General features: G+C 36.9%; 1 protein-coding gene across 1 annotated transcript in view; it reads right to left on the reverse strand.

The window, feature by feature from the left end:
• The window catches only part of Plxdc2 (plexin domain containing 2), a 389,349-nt gene that overhangs the window by 66,562 nt on the left and 298,208 nt on the right, over positions 1 to 24,579 (reverse strand). The window contains exons 7-9 of the mRNA XM_038334190.1: positions 21,793 to 21,892; positions 12,823 to 12,918; positions 12,521 to 12,602 (exon numbers count right to left, since the gene is read on the reverse strand). Of these exons, the coding sequence (XP_038190118.1) occupies positions 12,521 to 12,602; positions 12,823 to 12,918; positions 21,793 to 21,892 (278 nt within the window). The remainder of the gene's footprint in view (positions 1 to 12,520; positions 12,603 to 12,822; positions 12,919 to 21,792; positions 21,893 to 24,579) is intronic.

A 24,579-nucleotide genomic window follows, 5' to 3' on the forward strand; every position in this document is an offset into this window, starting at 1 on the left:
AATCTTTCCCACAAGGAAGGTAAATGTGTTGAAACATTTAGTGCTGCCTAAATTCTGAGTGCACCAAACATAGCAAACTCAGACAACAGCAAAGAGTGGAGAAGCCAGCCAGAATGGCGTTTGGTAGGATGACCATACAATTTATTCTAGGCAAATATTCCAAGTCTGGGAAAGAAAGGAGAAAATGGGTGAACAGCAAGAGGGACAAGCTCAGCCTGGCTTGCTCTGGAGAACCCAGCATGTCTCTTTGGAGAGACAGATGGGTGTGATTCTCTCCCTTTATACAGTGCACTTTCCTCTTGCCCGCTGAGGCTGTTTTGTTCTCAATTTCAACAAGCCTAGTCAGCCAAATTTTCTGTAAGAAAACCATCTCTGAATTTACATACATTCTTGGGATCCTTATGACTCTGGGTAGCTCAGCTCACAATTACACAGTAAACTCTGAAGTCTTCGCCATAGGATTTTGTTCCCCCAAAACTGTCACTGTGCACAGACTGCATGCTTCAGTTTGTGAGCAGAGGCTGTGGCAAACTGATGCTCCACATCCTGATAAACGTGAAGAAAATGAAGCATAGTAAAGTGTAATAGGCATAACTCTCCCCACAAAATGAAGTTTCCATACACTGTTTTTGCAGCATAGGGTTTAAATTGATTATTTCCAAGTCCTGTTTTCCCCCATGAGAATAATATGTGCTTGCTATTTTTACTACTTAGCTTCATCTATGATATTTGTTTTTCACTAATACTCCTTTTCCTGTAAATCCTACATTTTTCCCAACTATAGTTGAAACAACTCTGTGCATTTTCAAAATGCTTTACAATGAGCACACATCCCAATATGTTTTGGATGGTGGCTAGTGTCAGTAGGGTAACAACACCTTCTCCTGAGGCCAGGAGGGCACTTAGTCCCTCTGTTTGGGATTTCATGTAGAACCTATGCACATACTTGGGGATGTTGTAGGTGCAAAAATTTTAACCCTTATGTTTATTTGCTTTTCATCTCCCCAAATGTGCACCCTATATTTATTTTTTAAAATCCCTGCTCTATCAAATACTATTTTTGTGACCTAGGTTTCAACTCCTTAATTCTCATTTTCTTAATTTATCAATCAAGGATTCTGAGACCTTTTTGTATAATTGTGAAGACTGAATGGAATGATTAAACTGATAGACATCAGCGACAGGAAGGGTTTCAGAAGGTATGTGATTAAGAATACACATAAAGAAAAAGGAAGTTATTATAATTATTTTAAAATTTTTCTATGTATATGGAATCCCTACTCTTCAACCTCCCTGTCCTCTCTGTAGTTTAGCAGGAATAGCAGCAGCAGAAGAAAATCTGAACAATATACAAATAAACCCATGTGCTACTAGAGTGCAGAAGAGGGCTAGATAAATTCTGATTGGGGCACTGGACAGTACTGAGGTCTTTGCTGCAGCATCACAGGGCACTACATTAGGAATATAAACCTGTGTGCTTCTAAGAGAAGCAATCTTCAGAAACTGTTACAGTCGAGGATATGATTTATGGAGAGAATAAAAAGTTCTCTCTTGGCCATGAATTGTCACAGAAAAGAGAAATCAAGAGCTAGGGCCATAAAAGGAAAAGTAGCTTTCTAGGAAAGAGAGAGAAAAAATGAGCCTCATGAATCTCCAGAGTCTCCCAGTCATTTCTGTAAAACTCTAGAGAGGGTACAGAAGAATGCTAATATTTAGTCAACTATTAAACTTCATGTTTTCCCTAAACTGGATCATAGATTGCTGTGAAATTTCATGAAGATATATACCTTTAAACTAATATCTAGAAGTTTCTAGAAATACCTGAACTACACCCCTCCTCCCCCAAAACAGAAAACAGTGGAATTTTACATGCACTGATGAATTGCTAAATTTCATGAAAGTGGGAAGTACTACTCTCTGGCTTGGATTCTCAAATGAAAGAAAACAAATGCTCCTCACATATGCATTTGTTTGTCTCCGCTCTTCACTACCAAAGTGACATGACCAACTGTCTCAGGTCCCCTGCTTCTGAGCCTTCTGGCGATGGTCCAAAACTGCAACAGTAAGATGAAATAAGCCTACACTCCCCTGTGTTTTTGCCATTACAACAACAAAAATAAAATAAGGGTTTTGTTACTTTCAAGGATTATAAAATTATCATATTTTAGTTTTGCTAGAGGATACATTTTAATGAAATGTAAAAAATAAGAAAATATTATAATTCTTAAATTTTTATATAAATATTGAAATACCATCATGTTCTGTTGTAAATGTCCTTCTACAATGCAACATGAGATTTCTAGAAAAACAAGCACACTGTCAGCAATTCTGGCTACTGTTTCGTTAAGCAACATGGCACCCTTTTCAAGAGAACATTGTCAACCTAAGATTCCTTAGTATTCAATGCTCATGTCTGCTGGTTTAACAGTTGACAACTATGAACTTTTCTTCAAAACAATGTTTGTCTTCCTGTTCTTTAAGGATTACATTCTTATTCTCATAATTGTTTGGCACCTACTGTTTTATAAAAATGGACACACATAATTTCATTCTTAGACAATTAACTTTGAATTATTCCAGGGGAACTTATTATTTTATTAATGCCAACAAGCTAACAGACTAGAATTAAATTTAACACTAAAATGTTCTATTTTATGAAATTCTTTAACTGTTAATTAGGTTGAATTTATTGAAGTATAGCCATCTCAATCATAAACCCATGGAATATAGCTGCCACGGTTGGTTAACATAAGCAAAACTTTCAAATCCTTGGACAGTCTTGAAAAAAAGCTGCTACAAACACACATGATGCTAAATAGCAATACAGAGTAGAGATTTTCTCTGTGGTTAGCCAAATGGTGCTCAGATGCAGAACAAACACAGTGTTTGTCGATTGGAAAATCAAAAACAATTTAAGAGAGTGCCTTGGTATTTTCGGGTGGTACTTGAACATCATCAGATGTCACTCAAGTATCTATTTATTTAAGACCCAGAAAAAAGGAAAATGGTTTTTCTTCTGTATTCAGACCTTTCCTTGCTTCTGACAGAGACGCAGTGATCAGAGGAGACAGAAACCAAAATCTACAATGTATGCTGGGCATAGACAAGCACACATTTTTCAACGTTACTTTTTTTTTTTTTTATTTTAAGGAAGAGAAAACAATCACATACACTATACATCTGAAAGGCTGGCAAATCTAACAGACTCTTTCCAGAAGAAAAAGATGTAGATGTATAGTCAGAATTAACCTTTTACTTAAGAAGTTTAGACCTTTGGAAATAACATCCTAATACATTTGCGTATGCTGTTTTCTCTCAACCTTGGAAAGATTTGCTGTGTTTTCTTTATGGATTCATATGTTACATATACAGTAAAGACTGAAAGTTTGAAAAGAGAAATATTGTGGAATAAATGGTGGTATTTGATGTACTACCACAACCTCTTTCCACAGAGAGAAGTCCTATTACTAGAATGTTAGATATTTTTCTTTTATTTTTCTCTGTTCTCGATGATACTTCAAAATGTTTTCATGGAAAATGCCATCCCCACTGCACTGCTACATCAGCTGATGGTACAGATACCCTCTGGTGAGAGCCTGGTTTAGAAGATATGGAAGACCAGATGAGGCTGTGACTTTCTTGCTTAAAACACAATTCTGTTTAAGACCAATTCACGTCAGAATTTACCTGCTGCTCCCCTTCCTTTGCACACACTGATTAACACACTCCTGAGCCATTGTCCCAATGACAATGATCTCTCACCTGGGAAGTGAGTTTACACACCCTCTTCTCCAGTCCTTTGCCTGCCTTCTGCCCAGAAATCAGAGATTATGGTTGTAGTCTTGAACCAGGAGCCTCGCTTCATCCTTAGATATACAAAAAGTATAAAAAGAGAGGCCATTCTGCCAACTGAGCTTTCATTCCTCTCTTCTGGTAACCCTGTACCCCACCACTCTTGTCTGTTCTTAGTGTTGGAGCCTGGACTCTCCTTGTAGCTCTCACCAAAATGTTGCCTCTCCATCTCTGCCTATAAAATGCATTAATAACCTTAAAATAAACTCCTTACTTCCTAGTAATCCATCTCAGTGTCCCTCTTGAATGCAACGCCCATTGAAACCTTTACTGAGATTCTTTAAAAACAATTTTTATAAAGGTATCTAGGCTAAAATAAAGTAAAAATTCAATTTAGTACCTATAGGTATTGTCACATTTTATTATGGTTGTAATACATTTCTACAAGTACAATGATTCCCTTTTTTAAATAAAATGGATGGCCACTTTAGCAGTAATAATTCCATCACACTTCAGAACTAAATATGTTCCAATGATTTTAAGTGATTTATTTATTATATGCAAGGTTTGTCCAGAAGAGCTTCTTCCTCTGTTTTGAAATCAAGCTCTTCTTCAAGAACTGCTAATATATATGTTAAAAGTATTTGGCTGTTGCGTGATGGTTTTTTGGTGGAGTCCGTGTCCCATTATGGAGCTCAACCTCACCCTCACCCTCCAGCTCTTCTTGTCTGTCTCTCAACAACTGGGAATATTAGTAATTGCTACAGTATTTGTTGTTTTCTTATAAAACATCCTGACAAAAGACAACTTAGGGGTAAAAGGTTATTTTTTGTTCATGATTATAGGTCTGCCCCTGTGAGGAATTTTGAGGTGGCTGTTCCTTGAAGCCACTAGCTGCATCCACAGTCGAGAATATGAATGAGTGAACACAGGCATGCCTCCAGGGTTTAGTTTACCTTTCCTGCTCTTACATAGCTCAGTACCCCAAACCTAGGGAATGGTGTCTCTGGCATGTTCTGGGCTTTCCCATATCAGTCAACACAGTCAAGACAATCCCACACAGACCTGATCTAGAAAATCCATCATGGAGACTTTCTCCCCCGTTGATTATGGATTGTGTCTAGTTGACACCTGGCTAGCAGCAAATAGTCTTGTTTAATTATTTGTTTCTGTAATAGGGTCTCACTTTCAAATCAGGAATCACTGTTTTACACAACTTTGGTAAAGCCATCAAGGTAGAGAGAAACATAATTATATGCCCTGAGAAGATTACTCAGGCCTGTATTAAGAAAACTAGTCAATGGACTAGAACAGCCTACCCATCTCTTCCTAAACTGTATAAACTTTCACTCATGCTAATAGGTTTGATCCCATAAGGTTTTTTTTTTCCTGCAGAGAGCATAAATGACTTCTGATCACAATATCTCACTACATCTTAAGCTATTCCAGTTTTTGTAAAGTAACATAGGTGTATAGGGTTATTATAATATCTCCTTGCTTTATTCTGTTCTTTTGTTTTTCTAGGTTGGTGTCTGCTCTTTTAGTTGTGGCAACAGTAAAAAAACTATGGGGTACTCTGTGAATGACTGAACAATTGATTTGTTTTAAGAAGGATATCTTGGGTAAAAGACATTTGTCTAAGGAAACATCTCAACCATTTCTGGCACTATTAATTAATAAGAGAATGAGAATGATTGTGAAGTACAGCTGAGAAATTGAACTGAACAGATTTGTGACCTTCAACTAGTTGTGCCAGTATTCACTTCTCCTCCTCCAAGTACTCATTGTCTTTTAGGCTAAATGTAGTGAGCTTATCAAAAGGAACTGATGATCAACATCAGCAAATGTTTATTCTCTTGATATCAAAAAGTCCAACTTTCTCAAGGAGAGAAGAAAGAAAAGCTGGACAAACACTATGTTGGGGGAGGCTGCTAGTTCATTTCCCTGCTGCCCAGACTTAGGAAATAATCACACCAGAAATCTGTACTAATTGCAATACTGTTTATCCAATAGCTTAAGCATATTTTTAGCTAGCTCTTAATATCCTAAAATAACCCATCTCCATTAATCTGTGTATTGCCACATGGCTGTTATTATTACTATAGTTTTGTATTATAACTTGAGACCAGGAATGATGATACTTCCCAAGTTCTTAAAATTTCAGGATGCTTTTAGCTGCCTTGGTTGTTTCTTGTGTTTTAATGTGAAGTTCAGAAGAAACTGCCCTTCCGCAATCTGTGAAGAATTGCATTGGAATTTTAATGGGGATTGCACTGAGTATGTAGATTGCTTCCTGCAAAATGGCCATTATTTCAATGTCAATCTTACCAATCAATGAACATGGGAGATTTCTCATCTTCTGATATCTTCATCAATTTCTTTCTTCAAATACTTGAAGTTTTTGTTGTAAAAGTCTTTCACTTGCTTGGTTAGAGTTACCCCAAGATATTTTATATTGTGTGTGTGGGGGGGATATGTAAAAGGTGTTGTTTCACTGATTTCCCTCTTGATTTGTTTCTCATTTGTGTATAGGAGGGTTACTGATTTTTGTGTGTTTAGTTTTTACCCAGCTACATTGCCAATAGTGTTTGTCAGCTGTAGGAGCTCTTCACAGTGAACTTTTAGCATTATCTATGTACTTTTATATCATATGCAAATAAAAATGTTTTCACTTCTTCTTTCATAAAAAAAAAATAAAATAAAATTTGAAAAAACTTACAAGATTCTTAGTGCAAATATATGAAACAAGCATTTCTAACATGGTTTTCTTATACCTCAGAACACCTAAAGATGTTGATTACAAAGCAGAATCCTTGGGTGTGGACACCCAAAAATGTGAGCCTATTTCCACCTTGTCTGAAGGTCAGAGAGTTTGAGGTTGCTCCAAATTGTTGACAACTACCAGGGCTACACATCCTGACCCAGGATGTGGTTACTTGGTTCTTTTGACATTAAGAGGACACTTATAGGTAGATCTCAGGAAGTGCAAGCATACTTTTGCTCCTTCTTTTGTTTCAGGAGGTTTGACTTTGGAACTAACTGCCTTCAGAATATTTGATCTAAGGTAGCTTCACTCCCAAAACAACAGACTGCTAATGACTTGATGTCTCAAAGTGTTGAAGCAGGAACTATTCTAGTTGTCCTTTGTGTCATGTTAAAGAACTCTTTTTACTTTTTATTAATCAGTATCTATTCCATACTTTGCATAAAACAAGTCTCTAGAAATCCCCCCACCCAGTTTTTTTCTTTTTCTTTCTTTCTTTTTTTTAAGAAAACAATCATTTTTTTTCATTCTACCTACCAATTCCAATTCCCACCCCCCCCCCAACCTCCTCATCCACTCCGCAGAGCCCATAAGGCACATTGCTTTGGGGAAGGTCCATGTTGCCTTCTTCCCCTTTTGTACTGGGGTTTAATAGTCTATGGAAAATTAAACATGGGCAATTTCAGTATTCACTGGAACACCCTCCTGATACTATCCTACATTTCTGTTTTGTTACTTTTACTTGCATCTTAGTATTCTTTACTAACATTTCTAATTCCCATGCTCCTACTCCAGTAAGTGCTATTTTTGTCAAAGCTGGTCTCTGACACTTAGTCTGCAGCCTGGATCACTGAATGTGAACCCCTTATTGGGCTGCACATGGGCCTGCATTTTAACAGCTTCCTGTAGCTATGCCTATCTAACACTCAGTTGATAAAGGCTGAAAATTGGGGTCATTTGGATTTAATGCATACTAGTATCAAACATAATCTTGGTGCTACATTAATTTTACCTTTTTGACTGGAGACTAAAAAGCTTTACTTCTTTGTCCAGCATTAATTGTTAATTGTCTGTGTCACTATTCACCCATCCTGACAATCTAACTTCTTAAAGGCCACACTACATGGCCCCATTCCAGCAGAGAGACAGGCATTTTCCACTCTTTCAGAGAACTCTGAAATGCTCCCTTAATTCTGGGCTGCTCCTGAAATTTGCCTGTATTGACAGGTACCTCCTAGTGTACTATAAAGGCCAGTGCACTTCACAGAGAACACACTACAGTTTCTGTCTGTACTGTGTCTCCTGCGGTCTCTAATCGTAGTCGTATGAGGAACTTACACATTATTGTCTACATGTCATTTAAGCTTCATGTGTCTTTGATGCCTTCAATTAAAAAAAAGACATCAGTTCTCTCCTTTCTGTTCATGTTGACCAAGCAAAGCTTACAAAGGACACTGTGACTAGTGTTTCTTTAAATGCTTTGTTGTATGTGATACTCCAGTGAATACATAGCTAAATCGTCTTCATAATTCAGTTTACCCATATGCATGGGCGTCTGCATCAGCCTTGAGTGTGTGCGGCACTGTGGGAGACCCTGCAACAAGTAGGTCGTGCTCCGCAAAGAGGCTCACATTAGCTGAGTTATTCTTTACTGTTTCCTCTTGCCCTCAATTACAAATAACAAGAGTTCAACTCATGAATCCAAATAAAAACATCCATACACGGTAATGGCTCCCCTCTACACAAGAGCCTCTTCAGTGACAGATATTGTTCCTAGACATCGTCTCAGAAGGTTTGCAAGCTCTCTGCCTCTTTCTTTTCAGTGTAACTCACTCTACAAACAACTGAGAAAATATTTTTTGAGCTTCCAGAGGTATATTTATAAACCATAATAAAATCACTCCTCTCCTCTTCCTTAACTTTTAAAACCCAAAGGCTTTTTGTTAGCCTGAGATATAACCACCTTTATACCAAGCCCTCTCTGATATTCTGTGACCACTTTCTCTCCATACCCAGCTCATAATGTTGCCCCTCATTGGGCTTCATTTCCTCAACAATCAGGTTTGAACCCAGTGTAGACCCTTGCAAGGGCTTTCTCTTTGAGGTACACTTGGCCTTGGTGCCACAGCTGACTCCAGTCAAAGTACAAGTACATTACCCATGGGAAGCCTGCACCATTCTGAACAGAAACAGAGGAGAATTGGAATTGGGTAGGGGAGGGAATGGCAGGAAAGGAGGGGAAACTGCAGTCAGAATGTTAAAAAAAAGTAAAAAAAATGGATTAATTCAAGTTCTGTCAATTCACAGAGAGGAAATAAGCAGGAGCTTACCTAGAAAACCATGGACCATGGACTAAATATTTTCATTACATCTTTTCAATAATGGAACTTCTTATGTATACTTGTAATACAAATACTCTCAGACCCTAGGCCATGGTACACATTTTGTCTTCGTTCTTGCTCTTTCAAAATGGGAATTAATGAAAATAAACATTTCAATTAAAATTATCTCTTTTTTAGCAAACTCAATTTGAGAGTTGAGTAATTACTAGTAGCTGTTTAGAGTCTAGGCTAAATGAGCACATGCAAGAAGGAATGGTGGGTTTAAAAAATCAGGGCGATATTTGTGTTACTTAATCTAACATGTCTCTTATTTCGTGATTTTTGTTCATTAAAACACTAATGTCTGGGAAAATAATGCTGGGTAATAAAGCAATGTTTGAAACTTTACAGGTCTAAGGAGAAAATAGGAAAATGTAGTGGGGAGATTAACTCAAATAAAAGTACAATGAACCATAGTTAAACCAATTTATGAAACAAATTTTGTTATGGATTGCCCAAAATTGAAACCGAATCTGATATTTTAAATCTGTGCTCCATAACCAACAGAGCAAAAGATAATAACATGCAAAAACACATGCTTGCCAGCGAAAAATACCCTGAATCACATTTCACATTTACAATGCTGTCATCAATATGTAGGAGTCTTTGGGATATTGTGACTCTCCTCAATGCTTCGGTATACCATTTTGAAAAATCATCTATTTTTCTTGCAGCATCAACTATGCACCTGTTTAAAATTATCTTGTTTAACACACCCACCTGTGATGTACAAAGCAGAGTTGACATATTAGCCAGACCCAAAGATAGAAGTCACACAGATTCAAATTCAGGTTCCAAACTTATCAAAAGGCTAGAAACCCTGAGGAAGTATTTAACTCAAGGACTCTGGCTTCTCTGCTGCAAATATACTCTAAATATAATTTATAAGCTCTTCAGCATACATCCTACCTGGCCGAGAAATCTCTCAATTTATAAACACTAAGAGTAGAAGCACATTTCAACATGTGGGTATGGTTTGACTGAAATATTACTTTTTTTCAAAGTCAGAGCATGCATTTCTGCATTTTTAAAAAGTGGTTAACATTAGGTATGCTTCTAGATGAGTCTTCAAAACCTTCATTTACTTGGACATTGTTTGAGGCAGAAATTCTAATTATCCAGAAATGGTCCGTGCCTGTCATCCTAGTATCTAGAAAGCTGAGGCAGAAGGATGGAGTATTCTAGTCTACCATGGATTACAGAGTGAGACCCTATTTCAAATACCAAATGAAAAAAAAAACCCTATCATACACTGATAAGAGCCATCAACTTGTGCTGGTTTCCATCAGATCTTCTGGCTTCAGCACTTGACAGTCTCTTATCCCGGAACACTCTTTAATCCCAGAAAAGCCTATGCGTGACTTAGTCACCCAGAAACTAATCATAATTTATCAATTAGATGATATAATATCAAGGTATTCCTAGGCAATGAAGGTAAAAGAAAATATTATACATGGTCTTTGCCTTTAACACCCCTGCAAAGAATATGAAAACAATGAAAAAAAAAGCCTTACCCTAATAGTAATGGCTCAGAATGATATTCATCAAACTTGATCTTGTGCTCTGAAGGTGGCTGATCAGTATCTATCACTAAACTGCTTTGAGCACTTTTCATTTTAGAGTTCAGTATCTAAACAGATTTTAATGACTTCTGATATGCATGTGGTTGTTACAAAATCTTATCAAAATATACATATAACCACCATTCCTTGATTTACAGTGGTTCTCCCCACTCTGAATAAGGAACTCACTTAAAATATGCTTTGAAAAATGCTAATAGCCTGCTTGCTTTTTCATTGTTTGAAATTCAATTCCCAAAGGAAGTGGCTGGCACAGCATGTTCAGTTGAGAACAAAACTCTGGTTCTCATAAACAATCTAGTTCCAGCTGCAGTACCGCAGTGGTTACTCCAAAGTTAGCCAGTTCGAAATGTTTCCTAAGATTGTCATGAAAAATTTTGCCTTCTATCTTTACACCTTCAACAACATTGAAGAAGTCCCTTAGCATGCCCTTAGCAAGGCAGAAGTGCTGCAGCAGGGAGACAGGGAGCCGGCATCTGTCCTCTATGGTAAAAAGCCACTGAGGAACACCGCCTGGAGGGAAAAGATGTCTTTCCATAGACATGCTTGAGGCTGTAACTCCACCTGGGTCCAAGAATTCTGCTCATGTTCTTCACTGCAGGGCTGCAGGCACCTTAGGTATACATGATGCGCACAGGGGTTCAGCAAACGACAGTCACTGGCAGAGTGACTTCTTAAGAGTGTTCAACCTTTTACAGCTATGCTCCCTGGGATAGGCACTCTTGATTGCCAGTTTCATTGGATGTAAAACCAACAAACAGACATGCCTCTGGGCTGGTGAGAAAAGAGAGGGGTGATGACTCTTCTCTAGAGTGTGCAGCACAGGGTGATGTTAAAAGCACATTCTGCTTGCCTGCTTGCCTTTGAATTTGTGGTGAGGTATAGATTCCAGTGTTATTTCTGCTGTCACCACCTAATCCAAGCTTCTTTGGCCTTCCATCATAAATAAAGGACAGCTGCTTTCCAGAAACTTTCCAGACCTTCAAAATCACACTGGGATTACTGGGCATTCTGTTTTGGGGTCATGACAGCAACTGGCCTCAGATCTTTCAGCATTTAGACAGCCATAGCTCAGCTACCTAGAGCTATACTGTGTAAGCCAATCTGATTTATTCTTTTTTTATGATATCAAACAATTCAATTCATCCTGTTCTTCTAGAGAAACCTAGCTAATGCATTCTGCTTTTTCCAGAACCAGGAGGTATTCATTGAACTGATTCTTCCTTGAGTCAGCTCAGTGTCAGTAATTCATACAAGGGTTTGATGGAAGTTTGTCCATCCATCACTTCAAGGAACAGCAATCTGCTCGCCAGCATCATGTATCTCTCACCCTGTTCAGTTTCTGTAAAAGTCCTGTGACTGAACAATCTCCTTTACCAGTGGAAAAAACCAGTAAATATTTTTGACACCAGTAAACTTAAGTTTTTAAGTCAATTAGAGCACAAGGGTACCGCCACATACAGGTTCTAATCATAGGAAGGTCAGGTAATGTCAAGTTTAGCCTCCTTCCTTGAGAAAGGACTTTTCAGCTACTGGATAGGAATTATTTCAATAATGTGCATGAGGTTACTGAAATACGTTCCTGCTGTGGAAAACATAGCTCATGCCATGCTTCTGTAAATAAAGGGCTGAAATTATCCATTCATGGCTTCAGCACCTACATTGTGATGTATTTAAGACCCTATAGAGAATTATAAATCTATGTTAGATTTTGCCATTATAGACTATGGAGGTTCTTAGTCATTTCAAGCATTTGACAAAAGAATATATTGAATTTTTTTTCTAAACACAATTGGATTTGCACTTTGGTCTGTCCAACTATGTATATATGTTATACGTTCATATACAACATATACAAACATACATGTACACACATATATTTTCATACCTATACACTCAATACATATATGATCTATACACATGATAAAATTTGTAGCTCGGTGGGTATAGGCAACAAGTCTTTTTAAAAAAATAAAAATCATGTTTATAAATTATTCTTTTACCTTTGAAGTTTACTACACCAACTGCAGTTGAAGCCAATCTGAGAGGATACACAAGGACCACAACCATTGAACTGCAGACATGCTAAGAAACAGGAGAGAATAGACTCATCAAGACTAATTGACACTGTGGAGGGAGAGAGACTACTTATCCAAAAGTAACACCACCCATCTCTGTACACACTCAAGGTCAGGATACTTATGCTTGACAAGCACAATTAGAATTACATACTGAACACAGTAATTACAAGCCAACTTACTGTCAAACTTGATGTTTTCCCACTTCACTATCTTAAAGAACTTACTGGGGAGTGGGGTCATCTCCACAGCTGAAATGTTGGTAATTTTTGACATTTGGAGTTCTACTCGGTGATATTCATAAATTGTTCTTCTTCGAACATCTACAAAAATAACAAGTGAAAGAAAATGAGCTCTGACTACTTCCCCACTTTTCAACAAGAGTATTTTAACAAAACACATAGAAGTGCTACCCATTCCTGAAAGAGTCACTTCAGTTTTAATGTGGGAGAAACTGTCATCTTACCATTGGGATTTCATGTATCAAATCCTTCAAAATATGGAAATCGATCATGAAACCTCTAAGGTTGTGTGTGTGTGTTGCAGTTAGCTGGAGGCTTGCTAACCTCAGGGAAGTATTTTAAATCTCAGCCTACACTTTCCACATCAATGATAACAACATTTCTGGTTCTTTATGTACTTGATATAGGGGTTTAGTTTTGCAATTATCAGTCTCTTCATTGGATGGGCTTTAACTGGAAGCTGTCTTAGGTAGGGAAGCATATAATTTTCTGTTCATTCTGTCATTCACTGGAAAGCTCTTCATGTTAATGAGACTGGAAAATAATCACTAATCAGATTAATTTCTTTTTTATATAATTGAAGGAAGCATGGATATTCTCCTTATCTAGTAACAACTGAGGGAGGCAAGCTTCATCCATTAATAGAAAAACATGATTTCTTGATATGTTTCCTTGATATAAGGCGTCATAGAATCTTCTTTAGTCTTTAAGTTTTGAGAAAAAAAAGATAATGACTGCTCATTATTTTCGTCCACCTAAATTGAATAAGTCCCTAATGTATTTTTTTCCCATGCATTTTGCACAATTTAGTTCATAGAAGTAAAAAGAATAAAGGTTTAAAATACAATTATTAGGATGGAGGTTCTCAGGTTTTTACACCAAAGATTGGGAAGGATCCATCATATCAGCTGATTTCTACCATATCGGTCTATTGTTCACGTCACATTTGAGATTGAAAACCTCAGGTAGTGGAGATGAGTGGGAAGCCCTGGGAGTTAGTTATTGATAGACTGTACGGACTAAAGGGAAGGAGAAACTATTTTCTATCCCGGTTCCCTTGATTGCCTAGTGCCCCAACTACTGAGAGGAGATAAATTTAACAAGACTAAAATGAATGGGAATCATTTTGTTTGGTGACCCGCTGGTCGATGACAACTTCCAAATGGTTGCTTCTGTCATAATTCAGAGACAACTCTCTTAAACACAAGCCATTAGGAATTTATTCACTGGTTGACCCTGCCAAACCTAGAAGCTTTCATATGGTTTCAGACATGTATTTAGCTCATATGTCTTCAAGAAAATAAGCCAAATAATGTTAAAATAAACACTTATCACTTCAATTACTTTCTTATATCTTTTGAAAAACTTAAGATTGACAATAAAACTCATCAGTGAAAGACTGTTATAAATTAGAAAATAAAATCAAATAAACCTTCAGACAGTAGCACCTGGAGAAAAAAGGAGTCTCATGATTAAGATGTCCTGGTGATACAATGTAAAGTGTAAATGTTGAACTGAGGTTCAAGGAAGTCTGATCTCCATCAGGGTGGGTGAAGGGGCTCTGGCCAGCAAGAGCATGATGGCCATGGCTCTGGCAGGCCTTGTCCTTCTCTCCCATTCTCTCTGCGTTGCTAGAAACCATTAGATTATATTCCTAAAGCCAGACGCCAAAGTCTATTCCCTTATTTGACCACTTCCTCCTCCTGAGGCTGACTACCAAGATCGAGCTTTTGAAGTATTGAAGTCAGCAATCAAAAGCCTCAGTTGGCTCACCTAATTAACATGCTCAACTAAAATGAATGACACTCATCCTAACATAGGGTTTCCCCTTTTTCCTTTATAAACTACCATTTTCCTATGGCACAGCTGTCTTCCCTCGATCCAGTGGCAGTCCTTTGTTTTTCTCTGGAAACAAATATCCCTTACCCCTCTCTTTTGTTCCCTTTTCTTCTCCCTAGTCCTCTATCTTCTGCCAATGTCTCTTAGTCTCTGCCTTCCATCCCTCTTGTGCAAATAAATCTTCTTTGTGCCAGGAACTTGGTCTTAGTGTGCCTGAGCCAATACAGGTTCATTTAGTAGGGCCAGTGTGGTCATACAGACCTCTAAGAGTCCTATCCCTCTCCACATCCTCCCTCAGCTGGATACGCTGGATTCTGCTTCTTTGATAGCCAGTCTTAAAAGCAAATATTCATAAAAGAATATAATGGTAATTGCCTTCATTGCCCTATCCCTTGCATTTAATAATATCTTAGTCCACTGAACGGTCAAACATATGCTTTGCTGTCATTTTCTTATTTCTGTTGTCCATGCTTAATGATGGGTTCCAAATGATTATATCTTATTTGTTTTCTAATCCAAATTGGTCCCAGCCCTCAGCACAGGCTACCCAGTACTCTTCAAAGTAAACAGTAGGCCATGCACATCATAAGATTCATTCATTCTCAGCATGAAGATTCAGGGAAAGTAAACAAAAAGTTAAGGCAAAGACCGGATACTATTACAGCAGTAACAAGCTTCCCACTCAAGGATGTAGTAACAGACTTAGCTTGTGTGAGTAGCAAAAAAAGCATAGAGAAGACCATTTTAATGTCTTAGCTACAAACTCTTTCTCTAATTCTATTGTAATTCTATGAAACATCAGTCAAATGTTAGCTAAAACAGCAGAAATCTGGATGACCATGAAGTGTGTTTACTTTATCTTATGTTCTTCTTTCTAGTTCCATCTCTACTTAGCACAAGTTTCAGGACATTGCTCAAGCCTAAGGGTGAGCATAAGGGTCACATTTCAGCCGTTACTTTCCCACATGTGAAGAAAATCAGACCTATGGCTGGTGGGACAGGGGGATATAACACTTTCCCCCTCTTCTTTCTCATCCAGCTTCCTGGTCTCAACTTGCTTCATTTCCTCACACCCTTTAGGAATCATCTGCCCAGAGATTTAGAAGCAAGTGTGTAAAAGGAGTGGAGTCTTCATAGACCTCGGACTAACATGGCTCTCCAGGCCCTAGGGAAGCACATCGCCCTGATTCCAAGACTGTGCAATGCACACTTGATATGCCATTAAATCGAACGTCATGTTATTAACTTTTAAGCAATTAATTATATTTTTTTCTTTTAGAGAAAAGAAAGCAAAGAAAAAGGAAACAAAAGAAAAGAGAAATAATGGCTTCATTAAATGGAAATTGATGGAATGGAGTATTAATTTTTTTCCACCTTTAGAATCAAATGTTGAACAAAACAAGCACAGACAAAAGAGTCGATAGTATTTAGGGATCAGTCATTTAGATATGTGGCTTACACCACAGTGGTGCAAACTATACTGAAAAGGAAGTTTTCAATATCAAAATTCAGTTGGGAGAATTAACATTCTGGCACTATATAAAAACCAGAAAAAATTACAATGCCCCCATAGTAGTAGGTAAGTGTAACAAAAATAAATATTTGTTATGTAGTAGATGAGTTAAGCAAATATTAAATGAAAGTATATATTTGAGGCAAATAAAAAACAGAAAAGCATAAACAATATAGTATCAGGTCTTGATAGCTAAAATAAGTATTAAAAATAATTTAAAAACATAAATTAAAATCAACTCAATTCTAACTGGTTAACAAACTTGTGCCCATGTTTATGGAGTAAGGCAGTAACAGAGAAGGGTCTGCAAAGAGGAGCACATTCATTCACTGACTGGGTGATATAAAAGCATTTTGTGCTGACTCTCACTTGCTTAGATCAATTAATCCCATCCCAGTGGGCATGCTAGCAAGTGTGCATTGACCAAATGAATGCTCAAATGCCATGCATGTTAACCTTGTGTTAAAGTCCTGTCTGTGACTGTTTGAATAAGTAAAATCTTGTATTTTTTGCATATGTGGACTCAGATTAAAAGCCAATGAAATGTGCAAAAAATAAATGAAATAACTTAACCATAGTTTCTGGAGGAGAACTTTCTTATTCATAGAACCCCTACAAAAGTTCTCAAATGTGTTAAAGTTTGTGAATCAGTGGTTGCTAATATCCAAAAAAATCCTTAGTTCTTCTCTCTCCCTTTTTCCTTCTTTCCTTCCTTCCTTCCTTCCTTCCTTCCTTCCTTCCTTCCTTCCTTCCTTCCTTCTTCCTTCTTCCTGTCTCTTTCTTTTTTCCAGTTTGCCTCAGCAGGATATGAGATGGGTTAGTGCATGAGCACTTGCTCGATTCACAAAAGATGAGTTTGAGTCCCCACCACTCAGCAAAAGACTTGGCATTGCTCCTAGGTAGGCTTGGGAGTGCGAGGGGGAGGAAGTGGTACGTGCAGACAGGCAAATCCTCTGAGTTCCGAGTCAACCAGACATTAGAAAATGCAAAGCTTCCAGTTCAGTGTAGACTCTCTCTCAAGGAATTAAATCAGAGAATGACAGAAGACCCTCAAAGTCTTGCACTGTTCTGGTCTCTGTATGTGCACAGAGGGATGTGCCACCAGGACACTCTTTTTTACTACAGACACAGAAACTCACACATATACAACACATATACACAAACATACACACACAGGGACATGCACACACTCACAAGCACAGATACACATTTTCTTACAAACACATACACACAGAAAGACAGATAGAAATGTGCAGACATACACACTCTTATTCATGCACACATATACACATACATAATACTCTCTTGCACACACACACTCACACACCACTATCTACACACATTTCAAAAAATCCAGTCAGGAACAACCAAATAAAGTATGTTAATAATGTATGAATTAAAACTAAATATCATTTTGCACAATGCTCTTTAATAAGTTGGTATTTTACAAAGGAGCAAATGGTTATTTATCCTTTCACTGAGCCATTGGTGAGCTAGTTCAGGCTTGAAAATCAAAGCAGCAGGTAAAATAGTGCCATAAAGGGGAGCAATTTTACATTCTACAGAATGAATAATTTTGAAGGGCTTTGCAGTTAGAGAGAATGGAGATCTGTGTATACCATTCACTGGAGATTTATAGACTGATTTGGCCTAAATGAACGACAGGGCTGATGACTCCGAAATAATAAACTAGGCTCATCTGGAAGCACTTGAAATGAGTTCTATGAAATAATTTTTTAAAAATTTACATGATTATTTGTGTTTTACTCTCACATTAAAAGTTGTAATTGCTAAATTAGAATGTTTATACCCTACCACCAAATAAAAATTTTAAATTGCTATTATTATAGTGGTTATATTTCAAAATTTACTGTTGAACAAGTACACTTATGCTTGAAATTTATTATTAATCATATTTAATTCTAACATTATTTTAAAAGTACTTGACATTCAACATTTTATTTAAATATATATGTATAGTGTCTACTGTTGCCTTGTCTAGTATGGCAGCCAATGGTTGCATGCTGTTCTTGAACTTAAAATTAATTAAATGTAGTTTAAAATTTAAAGTCTAAGGTTAAATTGCCACAATAGAAGTAAATCTCTGCCACACTTGTCTAGCAAACTCATGTTTAAGTGCTGACCTGATGAACAAGACAGGAATGATCTTAGGTTAGTGTGCTGTTCTGTTATAACTTCTTTGAGAATTGAAGTTACAGCTAATTTTAACATTAAAAGAATTTAAGTCCCTTGTGAAAATATATTAAGAAGTCTCACTATTGTGAGTATTTCCTGTGTGGAATATGAATCCTTTGCTTTGGTTACTGCTTTTCTCTCTGAGTGTATTTTGAGAATAAATAATTATTAGACCAAGTAATGGGTAATTTCTTTCCTTTCATAGTTATGTGAATTTTCCCTTTAGTGATTGGTCGTAGATGTTACTTCTCATATTAACATTTGGAATGACATTTGTTTGTTCTCTCTCCTGCAACTACGTAACATAGCTCTGCTATGTTTACCAAGGTTGTTTTAGTCTCACTCTAAGTAATCTCAACTGACTTCTGGGAAAAGTTCTCATGTCTGCAAACTTGTGAAAACATTGCACATGTGGCAAAATATGTCCAAATGGCTTCCAGAGTCAAATAGGAGCTAGAAACTTCTAAAGTAGTTTGCTATACAAATTAATTGAAATTCTTTTTCTGAACATGACAGAGTGTCTCTATTGAGCTGTGACATGTCATAGCTGACAAAGCAAAGGGCAATAAGTGTGACATGAGTTACCATTGAGCAAGGGTTTGACATTATGAAAGTGCCAGATAACATCGCTGGTGAGAAGCACAGATTGAAATATCCTAAGGGATTTGTAAGCTGTCTCTCTCATGACTTGTTCTAGAATACTGCTAGTCAGGTCTGCAGCTATTCTGGCAAGTTCATCTTGCTAGAAATGTTATATGTATGTGCTAAAATAAATGTCTCATTACTAAGTGACACAGTTTTAAGTTCACTTGTTTTTGTTTGGCTTTCCAAAGACCCATAAAGCATTATGATTTTTCTACTTTTATTTGAGGAAATGCCTTCCTTATAAAGTTCAGAAGGCAGAGAAACAGTGAGGCTGAATGAAGAGAGTGGGCAGTCAGAAATTACAATTAAATTTCAAAATACTAAATTGGAGGAGAGAGAAACAAACAAATGTCATTACAAATGTTAATATGAGAAGTAACATCTACGACCAATCACGAAAGGGAAAATTCACATAACTATGAAAGGAAAGAAGTTACCCATTACTTGGTCTAATAATTATTTATTCCCAAAATACAGTCAGAGAGAAATGCAGTAACCGAAGCAAAGGATTCATATTCCACACAGGGATTACTCCCAATAGTGAGACTTCTTCATATAATTTTGCAAGGGACTTAAATATTTACCTACAAACCTAGCACAAGTAACAGTAAATAATGAGTCTCTAGGGAGCGTCTCATTTCCTGGAGTTAGGGAGTTGAGGGAGGAATCATACTTTGTATTACACAAACCTTAGGTTATTCTATTTTCTGTCATTAAAAAGTATGTATTTTTTTTCCTTTTTAGCTGGTTATTAAATGGAGCTATGCTTTCTTACATCGGAACTGATGTGATACACTGGTGCACTCTGTACATCAGAACAAATTCTTAGAGAGATTAACATTTTCCTCTTCCCAGAGTGATTTTAAAGTAGAACTTATCTTTTCCAACTGTCTTCCTTCAGCACGGTCTCACGTAGCACCAGGAGGGAAGCATTAGAGATTGCATTTCTTCTTGGCTGCCTGCAGCTGCATGAGAGCTGGTCGGCTCTAAATTCTGAGCCTGGCTCAGTTCTGTGAAGCGAATACTGAGTCCAAAGAGCATATATAATCTGCTCTCAAGATTCATGTGCATTTATTTATTTATGACCAATTTATTGAATATCATTTATATTTTGGAGAATTCTTTTTCCTAAAGTTATCCCTCCACAGCATGGCTATACTTCCTGAATCTCATTTTAGGACCTTTCTAAGCATAACTGCACAATCAGGGAAAAACCTAACATAATATTGCATATGAAAAGACTTTTATAGAATATGAGAATTATTTTGTATTTTTGTGGGTTTGTTCTCTAGAGTGCCTTCTTAGCAAGCGGCACATAAACCATCTTCCATGGATGGAAAGGAACAACAAATAAACCAAAGGCAGTGTTCCTTTTCTCTCGTTGAATAACTGACTCCAGTCATGCCCGATTTAACTCCCCTGAAAGGAAGAATGTGGGAACACTACTCCTCAAACGGAGGCCAACCGTGACTCTCCCAGGCTCTGACTCTTATTTAAGGGTTCTGTCAGGAAGCCTTTAAATTTCCTAACACACACTAATGTATCTTTGCTTTGTTCTCAGTACAATTAAGTTTCTGAAAAATCTGCCTCGATTTAAAAATTCCCTCGAATGCTACCTATTATAGTCTCCGAGATAACAAGGAGAAACCCAATGGAGGCTACACACGTTCTTCACTGAGTAGAATCGTCACTTGTAACAAATGCCATCCTATGCCAAGAGAATCCTTGAATGTTAGCAGCCACATTGTTTCTTTGGAGAGTCTAGTTTCCACTTCATTTACTTCTTGCAATTGAGAGGTGACATAATTAAACAGAATCATCTCAAGTCTGTCCCAAGCAGTGCATGTACGTGATAAATTAAGTTCACCCCTAATGAAATAAAGGAAGAACTTGAAAACGGGAAAGCACATGACCTACTCTCTAAATGTATTGTATTATTACTCCTTGCTTCAAGTAAATATATTTAAAGGAGCTAACAAGCACTCTCAGGATCAGTGCCCTGAAGGATTCACCAGGATTATTTTGCCAGTAGAAGAGGTTTAAAAGTCAGAATGCTCAGAAGGTGCTCAGAATAACATGAACCACAACCAGCACTTTAACTTTCTCCTTTCTCTTCCTTGCTTAGATGCTGTGATAAATGCAGGGTCTCTGCACATGCGAAGCACATGAACTAGGTCTAAGTACGTCCCCAGCAGCACTGGAATCTGCAAAACTAATTAACAGCTGTGCAAATAATGAATGTTCTCGCACTCTACAAAATATAAACAATACCAACAAAAATAATATAAACGAAAAAGAAGAGACGTGTCTTCTTTGGTAGGTGCAGCTTCACTTTTTTTTTTTCCTGGTTTGATCAAATGTTTCAAATACAAAATGCACAAACTTTATTTCCTCATAAAATTATTTAAAATAAATAAACAAACGTGAAAATTTGTAGGGCTGTCAACTAAATAATTCATCAATGTTTTACATCCATTTTGCTGCTCTTGTTATTGAACTCTCTCTGTAAAACGGAGCAACTATGCCAAAGATGCCCAAAACAGCAACAGTCAAATGTCCTTGGCCTTTTCTCTTCCCCTACGTTTATTAATTCAGGAGTAATGGGGATAAACAAACCCAACAGGAGTTATTAATATAGACAAGTAGTAGAATTAACAAGCAACAGTTAGGCTAGTCTCTCTGTAGTTCCCCTGATTGAAATCACTGTCCTTAGACTTGACCCCAATCAAAGATCAACTTTCAGTTACCCTTCTTCTACCTACTGGGGATTTGCTGGATCCTGTGGACAACGACAAACGCATCAGACAGCCCGACTTTCACTGGATGGTTGGTGGAACTTATCTGTGTGACCAAGACAGGTATCTAGAAAAAGAAAAAGGAGATTTCTGTGTGTTAGACATGAATGGCACTCAGGCATGGGGTGGAGTTATCATGTTTAATGAATAAAATCAGAAAATGGAGATGAGAGAATAGAGAAAAAAATGGAACATCACAGAAAATAAGTAGACGATGCCTTGGAATCACATCAGGTTAGTGTTATATATAAAATAAAGTCACAAGAGCTTCTGGTCATGCATTTGGCAACCCAATACTGACAGACAGAGGGTCTCGCAAATATAGTTGATATTAGGAGCTATGAAATTATCGGACACACAAGTCCACCATGACTAGTGGGAGCTATGATTTCCGTAACAAAAATTCTTTTCTATTATTTGTTTTCATACATGAATTTATTCTGTATTTAATTTTTTGGATTTTTAAAAAACTGCTGTTTATAAACAGTCCTATATACATAAAGACCTATAAAAGGATGCATGTTGCATAACATACATTTAATCACATCATAACCGGTTATTATATCAGTCGCATGATACAAGGCTGGTTAATAATAGAGGTAAGCAATCAGGTGCAATGCTCATTGTTCTATGTGGTTGTTCTAATGGAAGCACCTGGGAAACTTATGAGGCGATATGAGATGTCTCAGGGTATCATGCCACAATAACCTAACAACTTGCCATTAAGTTTTATTCTTCTCAAAATCCTATTACTTCCCAAAATAACCATCCTGGTGACCAGTCTATGACACATAGTATCCCTTTTGGGGGACATGTAGCATCCAAATTCCCATGAAATGCCCATAAAAAATGATCTATTGATGAATACTGAACACTGGTTTTTAAGTTACCAAAAACAATCTATCACCTAATATTGATTCTGAACAGGACATACTCTTATAAAATATGCAACACTGGACCATTATTTAAAGGATAGAAGAATATGACTGAAACAAAGTAAACAGGAGTAATGTTACTTCTGACCATGATTTCAATATGATTTCCCCAAGTTCTAAAACAAGATTATCTCTCAAGTTCAACAAAATAGCCTTTTACAGTTTCTGGTGTCACAAGAAACCAGCTCCCTTTCTTCATATTGCTATTCTGTTTCCTATGGTAAATACAGTAACATAGATAAAATGTATCCTTAAAAAACTAACTTTAGCATGAGTGACTGAGTGTGTATGTGTGAGTGTGTACATGTGCATCACAGCAGAAATGTAAAAGTCAGTTGGCAGATTTTAAAGATACTGTTCTTTCCTTCCATCTTCTTTTGAGGCAAGATCTCTGTTGTTCCCATTAAATTTTGCCATCTTGCTATGGGAGTACTGGGGTTGCAGATATATGTCAGTGTAATCCAGTACGGAGGAGATGGAGGCAGGAGGGTAGGAAGTTAAGGGTCATAAAGGAGTATACTTTGAGTTTGAGGGCATCTTTAACTACATAAAACTATCTTGAAAATATAATTTCTAAAACAGGTAATCAAAATAACCCAGTTTTCCTTGTAGGTTACTTATGTTTGTCATTTTGTTACAGTGACAGAAAGTTAACTAACATACTTATATTATATTCATTATATTATATTATATCATACTAATACATTATACTAACTGTATTACATATAATTTATTGTGTGAGATAATACATAATTTAACATGTTGTATAATATATAATGTAGTATATTTTGTTAGTATACTATAAAAATAATATAATAGAACAATTTTATTATATTAGTACCAAAATTTTATCCTAGGTTGTGAAGTGCTAACATAATGTAAAGAGTATTTTATATGGACTCCCAAGTTAAAGAAGACAAAAAATGGGAAAACATGTAAAAAAAAAACTTGTTGCCAATTACATTTTTATCATTTTTAGAATAAAAATTAAAGTTTCATTACTAACATTGGTCACCTGTTTCCAATATCTAACACTATGAGTTATAGGATTCTCTTCTTCCTCTCCCATTTTCAGGATGAAACTTACATAAACACCAACTGAAAGACCCTGTTATGCCATAAGACATACGTTGTATACACAGCAGACCATGATTTTCAGGTCATGTATCTTAGCTCCTGCATCCTTCTGGCAATTTAATTTCCAGACTATACACCTCAACTTTTCTAACTCTTTCTCATCTTGATCTATTCCCAAGACTCTTTTGTTTTAATTTTGCTTTCTCCATCTCTTTCCTTTCTTCCTTTATAGTTTATCTCTATGCCTACCCCTTTCCTTCAGTGTTTATGTCTGTGGTAGATTAATTATACTCATGGGCTCAATTTAAGTTTTCTCTAGTCTGTATTGATTTCTGACTTTGTAGCAACATCATACTGTGGGGCTGGCAAGATGACAAAAGAAAACACGAAGAAAAAAGTACTAGTGGACTCTTCATTTCCTTTCTTGATCCTTGTCACTGTCTGGAAAATGTATATTGTTCATTTATGATGTAATCAATATGCAAAAACATTTTGTTGTTCTTGTTGTTTGTTTTTCCCCAGAAGAGTTCATTTTTGACTAGTCAACTGCTGGTAAATCTCCCAGATAATAGATGATACACAGGAATTGTGTGTAATGACACATTTGAAAGTAGCATAGCCCAACCCTGATCAGCAGAACCACCAACTAAATCAGTTATCACATGAGTAGTAAGAACGGGATTGATTTTAGCTTTAAATAGGGTAATCTGTTACATAGCCAACCAGACCAATATATTCTCTA

Source organism: Arvicola amphibius, chromosome 6 (assembly GCF_903992535.2).
Source record: "Arvicola amphibius chromosome 6, mArvAmp1.2, whole genome shotgun sequence".
In the NCBI taxonomy this organism is placed as follows: Eukaryota; Metazoa; Chordata; class Mammalia; order Rodentia; family Cricetidae; genus Arvicola; species Arvicola amphibius.